The sequence below is a fragment of the Chelonia mydas genome, chromosome 8 (genome assembly GCF_015237465.2).
Source record: "Chelonia mydas isolate rCheMyd1 chromosome 8, rCheMyd1.pri.v2, whole genome shotgun sequence".
NCBI lineage: Eukaryota > Metazoa > Chordata > Testudines > Cheloniidae > Chelonia > Chelonia mydas.
In genome coordinates this window covers 44,568,126-44,576,639 of record NC_057854.1, presented here as the reverse complement: position 1 = coordinate 44,576,639, position 8,514 = coordinate 44,568,126, and the positions used below count along the sequence as shown (strand labels likewise).

At 51.0% G+C, this 8,514-nt stretch overlaps 1 protein-coding gene across 1 annotated transcript; it reads left to right on the top strand.

Moving 5' to 3' along the window:
• Positions 1 to 1,353: 1,353 nt before the first annotated feature.
• Positions 1,354 to 8,131, top strand: FASLG (Fas ligand). Its single transcript, XM_007061199.4, has 4 exons — positions 1,354 to 1,764; positions 1,971 to 2,016; positions 3,389 to 3,445; positions 3,907 to 8,131. Exons 1-4 carry the CDS (start codon positions 1,372 to 1,374, stop codon positions 4,299 to 4,301), a joined length of 891 nt encoding a protein of 296 aa, XP_007061261.2. The 5' UTR covers positions 1,354 to 1,371; the 3' UTR covers positions 4,302 to 8,131.
• The last annotated feature ends 383 nt before the right edge of the window (positions 8,132 to 8,514 follow it).

Here is an 8,514-nt window from a genome sequence, read left to right as displayed (position 1 = left end):
TTTTGAGGACAAGTCTGACAACTGTTCAAGCGGTAGAAAGTAGAACTGAGCCAGAAGGCTGGGAAAAGCCTGCTTGCATCTGCTGCTGAAATATATTTCACTCTGCAGCTGGAGAACTGGCCTGGCTTTTCCCATCATGCTCTCTGTGTGTTTGGACTATTTTGATCCCTGCAATGTGTTGAATGCCTAAAAGTCTAATGAATCATGTAGATATGCTGCAGTCATTTTTACCTTTGAGGGTTCAGGCATTACAGAGCAGGGGGGCAAAAGTTTAGGCTGCGAACTGTGCAGGTCAGTAGGATTCAAGAGGGAGCCTGCTCAGCCATCTTGGATGACTCTTGATGTTCAGCTGGGGTCATGCTGAGTACCCTGATGACAATAAGTGTCCTAGCTGTTGGCTGCCCAACCCTGACTCTTTGGGGTTCTCCCATCACTAGCTAGTTAATGAAAGGAGTCGCATGGGGTGGGAGTGGAAGGATGGTTTGAGAGGAGACTTTGGATCTCTGTTCCAAGGGATGTGTATTTCCTGCCTCAAAATTCATTGCTTCTCTGCTCTCTCACCCACTGGCTGTGCTCGCGTTATGTAGGTGGAATGATGGCACCAGTGATCTATGTAGCAAGCCAGCAAACCGGCGAGCTGCTTATGCCAGGTGTATTGATCTTATTAGCACTGGGGTAGCCCCGAGAAGCCCCAGCTGAGACTGGGGCTCCATTGTGCTAGCCATTGTACAGAGACACAGTCCCCGTCCTCAGTGTTCACACTAGGCAAGCCAACGGAGGTGCTGTTATCCCCGTTTTACAGCTGGGGGAGTTGAGGCACAGGGCAGTTAAGTGACTTGCGCAAGGTCACATAGGCATTGAACCAAGCTCTGTGGGTCCCAGTGCCTTAAAACCCAGACTGTCCTGCCTTTCTTTTGCTCCTGCTCCATGCCCAGGCCCACGTCTAGCTTTCAAAGTCAACAGCTGCTGAGGTGGGATGGTGCAGCGCTGCCAGCGTAGGCTGTTGGAAATGGGTGGTGGAGGAGCAGGCAGGTTCGTGCTCTAATGTGGTTACACAGCACCTGGCTGAACGGAGGATGGATGGGAACCCTCCCCTCTTCCATCCTTAACCATTTCCTAACTCAGGGCACCTGCTCTCTTGGCCTGGCCAGTGGGTCTAGTTCATGGGGATGGCCCATGGAGGTTACAGTTGCAGCCCGTGGCTGGGCTTTTAGTTGCTCACTCAGAAGCACCTAATGTGCCTGCTCTCTTCATGTGGGAGGAGCAGTCTTGCATCAGAGGGGGTGGGCGGAAGCTCTTTGAGGTTTGCTGCTTCTGGCTCAGGGTTTTCAGACTCAGGCACGTACGAGTAGATCTCGCACTGCTAGGGTGATGCAGGCGTATAAAGGCAGAGCCGGCTTCCCTCCTGGGGCTCAGTCTGTGGCTAGCACAGCCGGATTTAGCTGCCGCATGAAAGAGGAGTTCCATAGCCAGGGCGGCCCAGCCATTCCACTGCCCACCATGCAGCAGAACCTGAATTATGTCTACCCCCAGATCTTTTGGGTGGACAGCTGTGCCAGTCCCACTTGTGCCCCATCGGCTCCCGTTGCCACCTGCCCACCGCCCGTGCCGGAGAGGAGGAGGAGAAAACAGAGCAACAAAAGGGATGGCACATGCCTCTGTTTCTTGGTGGTGTTTTTACTGATCCTGCTGGCCCTTGCTGGAGTGGGGCTGGGGATGTTTCAGATTGTCCAGCTGCAGAAGGAACTGGCTGAGCTCCGAGAGGTAATGTCCGTCTGGTTATTAATAGACGTAGAAGTGGCCAGGAATGAGAATGCTGGGCTAGACCCTTAGCGGATGTAAGTTGGTGGAACTGGACTCAAGTCAATGTCCACTTGCCCCAGCTGAGGATCTGTCCCTATTTCTGATGGTTATTTTACATGTCATGGTCACTTACTAGGTGTGAACTTGTCTCTCCTCTGTTTTGACAGTTAACCAGCACCGGACATGTTCTTTCGTCTATGGAGAAGCGCATAGGTGAGCCATCCTTACCCAGCGAGTCAGTGTGTGTGGGAGAACCCAGGCCATGAATTCTGCGAATGGCAGCATCTCTGCTTTTTCCCCTTCCTGCCCCCTACCACGCCTTCATTTTGGGTGGCAGATGGGGGTGTTATATCCGTGAGGTTCTGATGCTTTTCAGATGACACGTTCACTCCTTTGGCTGTAGCAGTAACTGTGCATGTCATGGGCTTGGGGGGGCCGGTAGGGGTCTCCCTTCTAGCCCTCAAGCAGAAGAAAGTTGGCAAAATGCAGGCAGCCTGTGGGGAACATTGATTAGAGATGGGCCCCAGATCTGAACACTCATAAACCCCAGATCTGAACACCCATAAACATTGCAAAAATTCAGATTCCCTTGGATTCCAACTCTGCAGCCAGGGTCCCTCCTTTTCCTTTCTTGGATGATGCATGTGATAGCTTGAGCTTCACTGTAAAGGTGGGATTCTGGTTTTCCTGCCATGCTGTGAGAAACAGATATAGGGAGAGAGGAGTAGAAAGGAAAATGATAGCAGATGGGTTTCCAACATTACTATATTATTATTTCCTCTTGTTTTCCTTGACTTTTTGCCTCTTTTAAAGTGCAACTTGATTTTTTTGAGTCTCTAGTGTACAAGCTATATTGTTGTAACTAAAACTGGCTGAGCATTTTCTGACCAAATATTTTCCCATCTGGAAAATGTTACCTCAAAATCGCAACTTTCTGGATGAATGTGTCAATTTCAATGCAGTTTTGTTTAGAAAACAGTTTGAAAGGAAGCATCTTGGGAAATCATTCTGCCTTTGTCTTAAAATTGTAACTGAGCTAAAACAGATGCATTTTACTTCCATTTGTCCAAAGATTTGATTGCTAAGTTCAACAGAATCACTCTGTTAGTCTTCAGTGGCCTTCTATCTTTAGATGTTGCAGTCCTATTCTCTAGGGACATGGAAATGGTCTTATCAGAACAGACCAATGATCCGCAGCTGATTGTGCAAAGCTGGATTGTATCATGTGGAGTGAGAGAGAAATTTCTATTGAGCCCATCTGGGAATCACTTTGATATCTTAAAGCGATCTGATAGCCCTTGCATTTTTTCCTAGCTATTCTAGGTACAGATGTTGCTCTGAGTCTTCTGCATTAACTGCCCAATCCTCTTTTTAAATTTACCAAGCTACAGAGTATACCTGAATGCTGTCCTGCAGCAGGTAGTGTCACAGGTTAATTATGCCTGCCTGACGAAGTATATCTCCGATCCATTGTAACTGTCTCTCTCTGTAATTCCCTGGAGGGGACCCCCTTTCTAGTCTTAATTTCCTCACCGCGTCTTCTCCACAAAGCCTGAAGCTGTCTCCTTTCTCTGTTTTAACGCAGGTCTTCTGAATGTAACAGCAGAGAAAAAGGTGATCAGGAAGGCAGCACATTTAACAGGTATGTGACACAGGGTAAAGAGTCAGCATGTTGGGGAAAGAAGTGGCTGCAGGAAGCTGGATGTGGATGGGGAAAGTGGTTTCTGGGTTAATTCCAAGTTAGTCATCTGGCTATTGAGCAGCAGCATTCCCTTTGGATCATTCACCTTCCAGGATTGACATGTGAGACTCAAGGGTTCTGATTTACTCCCACTTCCTTTCCCCATTCATTTCATCTGGTACTTTTACGTTTATGTGGGTTTTTTGCTTCACTTTTGGGCTGAGTAACCATGTGGGCTGGAGACTGCAGAGCATTTGACATGCATGAATGAACTCAGCCTCCTGGCTCTGAGTTTGGCAGGCATCATGTCTGTTTTACAGAAAGAAGCTGAGGTTAAGTAACTTGCCCACGACTAGTCTGACTTGCAAACTGTTAGCATGCACGTGCCTGTCTAAATGCTTCTTGTTAATCTTTGTTACTAGGCAAAGCTGATCAGAAAGCCCTTCCTTTAGAATGGGTGGCCACCCTTGGGCACGCCTTCACCTCCAGCATTCAATACAGACAGCGCAGCCTGGTGATCAATGAAACAGGCCTGTACTTTGTGTACTCCAAGGTGTTCTTCCGAGGCAAGATCTGCAACAACCTGCCCTTAGATCACACGGTTTTCAAACGAAATCCAGCCTACCCAGCTAGCCAGGTGCTGATGGAGGACAGAAAGATGAACTACTGTGCGGCTGGGAAGATGTGGGCCAGGGGCAGCTACCTGGGGGCATTGTTCAATCTCACCAAATCAGACAGCTTGTATGTGAATGTCTCTGAAACGGCTCTGGTTAATTTTGAGGAAACCAAGACATTTTTTGGTTTATATAAACTTTAGAGCTGACCACCAAAGCGTTGCTTTCAGCAAATATGCACTCTGGACTGATATTAACATGGCTTGGGTACTGTACAGTTTGATACATTCTGTCCATAGGGCTAGTCTAATACTGTGCTGGGCTAGCAAGGATCTAGCTGGAAGAAGCCCACCAGGCATCCCTGGTTTGGCCTTTGACATGCGACAGCCAAACTGACTTGGAAACGGATCTCCAAGGATTAAAACTTTCACCTTGTGAACTATTTGGATCACCATAGGAGAACCTTAAGTGTAGATGAAAAAAATCTAGCATGCCAAAGGCCTCCTTTAAACTCACTACTCACTCAAGGAGAGTGTTTACTACCTGAGAAGAAGCTGATGCATTGGGCCCAATTCTGCTCTGTTACAGCTATGAAAATCCCAATTACCCTACTAAGGACAGCATTTGGTCCCCTGGAGAGATGGTGTTTGTGTGTATCTCCGCAGGGCTGGGGTGTTCACTGCCTGGCGCAGGATGCAATCATTGCTGCTGGGGGGGGGGGGGATTTATATTATGTATGGATGTTTAGCACCTTAACTCTTTGCTTTTGCAGGTGCTCCAAGTGTCTGCAAGGTATGTCAGGGTAGTAGGGTTTTTTAAAGTTATTTGCCATTTTCATCCTAAAATGTATCCCCCTCCACTTCCCACATTTGACTTAGAAAATGGCTTAATTCCCAGGACCAGATTTCATTCCCAGGGCTCATCTGGGCCATGTTCTATAGAGGATAAGCAATAATTACATGGAAAATTTAGTATACAGAAGTGTGGAGGGAGGGAAGACCCTGTTTTTAACTGCTTCACTGCCAAAGAACACATGGTGGGTATCTGGAGTCCTAACACAGCTGACTCAGGCAAGGTCCAGCAGCAAGGAAGAGCGCTGGAGGGAATTTAGAGCACAGTGTTATGGGGTTACACCCAGAAGGCCCATGTAATCCCGGGTGGGGACTCCATTGAGGTCTGTAGTTTAGGGACCAGGAATGAATTTGGCTGAAAAAATCCAGAATTTTTCCTGGGGTTTGTGCAAGTGCCTGTATCCCCTTCCCCTCTTCCTGGGGAAACTGCACCCCAGTCGCCTGCCCTCTCCTGAGCCGTGGCTGCAGCTCCCCAGCACCTGGGACAGGAGGTGCTCTGAGGACAGCCCTTGCCCTGCTCTGCACACAGGAACTTTGAGGTGACCATCCAGAGATGGGTTTGGGTCTGAGCTCTCCCTGTCTCCCGCCAGGTGGGTGATGTTTGCAGCTGGGGAGCTGGTTCAGGCCCATCTCTAAAATAGCCCAGGACACCCCACACATCTCACTGCAGAGTCCCTGGAGATCCCGGGGGAGGGGGGGGGAATTCCAGCAACCCCTGAGTGACGGGGCAGGTTGCAAGGGCCATGCATCCAGCTGGGCGACCTCACAAGGCTCCTCCTGGGCCTTGGGGCTGCTGTGGTGCTGGGTAGCCTCTGCCTCCTCTGGGGGGTTCTCCCTGTAGGCTCCGCTCCTTGGGACCAGGCAACAGCTGTCAGGGAACGGGGCAAGGATGGGAGCTTCTGGAGAAAGGTGAGGAGAGAACAGCCCCCTCCACAAATCCAGCCCTCCTGGCTCCCCTGCCCATCCCCCTGGCTCCAGGCTACCCTAAACCCAGACCCTCCTCCAGTAGCCCCTGGTACTCCCAACAGATCCCAGCACCTTCCCCGGAGCTCCCCAGCCTCCCCAAACCACCTCAACACATCCCTCATCCCCCAACATGGCTCCCTAGCCCCTCCTCGCACCTCCCCAACTCACCCCAGCAGCCCCTCAGCCTTCCATGGCTCAACCAGCTGCCACATAACCCCCCAGAACTTCCCCCACCCCCATGGCTCCCCAGCCCACCACAACCCACCCCCAGTCCTCAGCTAACCTTCCTCTGGCTTCCCAACCCACCCCAGCCTCCCACAGCTCCCCAACACACCTAGCCCACCCTAGCACCTCCTCTGGCTTCCCAGCACAACCCATCCCCCACATAACCCTCCAGAACTTCCCCCACCCCCACAGCTCCTAGCCCACCCAGACCCTGTCCCCAGCCTCCCTAATCCACCCTAGCACCTCCCTGGGCTTCCCAGCACAACCCAGCCCTCTCCATAGCCTCCCAGCCTTCGCATCTCCCCAATCTACCCTGCACTTACCCCTCTACAGCACCTCCCCCAGGCTTCACTTCAGCAGCTCCCCAGCCCTCCAATCCATCCCAGCACCTCTCCTTGGCCTCCTCTCACTCCCCAGTGCAACCCAGCTCCCACATGACCCCCCAGCTCCTCCTCCCAACCTTTCGCAGTTCCCCAAAACACCTCACTGCCTTCCCTAGTCTCCCCAACTTCTCCCAGTCTCCCATGGCTCCCCTGCCCCCAACTGCATCTCCAGCCCCCCCACAACTCAGTCTAGCCTCTCCCCTGTTACCCACCACTCTCCCAGTATCCACCCAGCTCCCTGGGCCCCATCTTCGAGGTCCCCAAGCCACCCAGGCCTCCTTGACTCCCCAGGTCCCCCTCAGCCTTCCATGGCCCTTCATCCCTCTTTATCCATCTTCTCCATCCCCCACCTCTTTGGTCCTTCACAAGGCCCAGGTGTCCCCTGCACTCCCTGGAAGGCGGGGGGGCGGGTAGGTAGCCAGGCTACCTCCAGCCCACACTGACTCACTGTCAGGTGAGACCAGCTAGTTGTGGGGGAAGAAGGGGGATGGCGCGCAGAGGGATCTCACTTTGGGCAGGTCCTGGCGAGGAAAGGGGACAGGGCGGGACTTCACTTGGGGAGCAGGGCATTGCGTGGAAGGGGAGTGAACTGCAGACAGTATAATAGGGGAAGGGAACAAAATCACTATTTCCTCTCTGGGGGTCCTCCTGATCCGGGTCTCCTAACAAACCCACTCCTGCCACAAACGTCCCTGGGGGAGTGCCTCCAAAAGCTGGCAGCTGTGTGAAAGTTGGTCCCCATCCAGGGAACCCTAGTATTCAGCAAACCAGCTGAGTGCTCCCCCCCAGCTTTCTCTAACCCCGGGGATGTGCTGGAGGAGCCATTGCGCTGACATAGGATGGCTGTTGTGAGTCCGAGGGAGGGCCCAGAGTTTGCAGGATATGTCCAGGTGTCTGTCCAGTTAGTGCTTAGTCTGGGGAATGGGCGCAATACTAGGATACCCAGGAGAAGCAGAGTGCAGAGCTGCTTGGAAGCTGCGATCAGAGCCAACGTACAGCAGTGGGTACTGGCCAGACTGCACCTGAAATCAAAATGGGAGGCAAAGCCAACCATTCTTGCCCTGACTAACCTCCACTGACCATACCCGAGATAAAGGCCCGGCTTGTATTTATGCCCCAAGTGCTATGTCTCAAGTGCCCTTCCCGGATGAGCACATAGTCTCAGTTAGTTTCCATCAGTTGACTCCATGCTCCATCACTTGGCTGTAATGGTTTTTACTGGCACTTCCACAAAGGATGGCACATGTTGGTGAGCACTATGCGGTCGCTACCAGAAGTAGGGTAACTAGACAGCAAATGTGAAAAATCGGGATAGAGGGTGGGGGGTAATAGGAGTCTATATAAGAAAAAGACCAGAAAATCGGGACTGGCTCTGTAAAATCAGGACATCTGATCACCCTAACCAGAAGTGCTATTTTTGGCCTAGGTAGTAACTGAAAACCAGGACTTGAAGTTTGCTGGACAGGTTGCAGCATAACCCCAGACTGTGAGTAATTAATGTGACACACAGCAATGTAGCAGTCAAGCAGGCAATTGTTTAAACTATTGATGTATTGTTCCCAATAATATATATCTAAATGTACAGCATAAATAATGTTATTTTTATAAGTGTGATTGGCCTCGTCTCATTTATGTTACTAGGAACGTGGATTTCATGAGAAATAAGCACTAAACCTTCTCTCCTCAACAGTCTTTATTATACACAGGGCAGATCTGAGTTCTTCCAAATGCCAGGATGTTCAGATCCAGATTTTTTTTTATGGGCTGTTATAAAGATTGGATCCAGCTGTGGAGTCCAGATCTCAGTTCAAATTCCGGTCCTCCTCCAATCCTACCAAACACACACCATTTGGTGTTCTGGTGTGGTCTGGCCCATGGCAGAAGTATTGGGCAGGCGTGACATTGGTAATTGAGCCCCTTGCAGGCTGAGCGCGTTCCGAGCTTGGGATTTATTTCAGTCTTTGCCAGCTGTAAGTGTTTAGGTGGCTGGG

Excerpts from the sequence above, each read along its gene's own strand:
- FASLG (XM_007061199.4), top strand. The coding sequence starts at position 1,372 with ATGCAGGCGTATAAAGGCAGAGCCGGCTTCCCTCCTGGGGCTCAGTCT. Across the intron at positions 2,017-3,388 it reads GTCTATGGAGAAGCGCATAG|GTCTTCTGAATGTAACAGCA; the intron begins GTGAGCCATCCT and ends GTTTTAACGCAG. Across the intron at positions 3,446-3,906 it reads GAAGGCAGCACATTTAACAG|GCAAAGCTGATCAGAAAGCC; the intron begins GTATGTGACACA and ends CTTTGTTACTAG.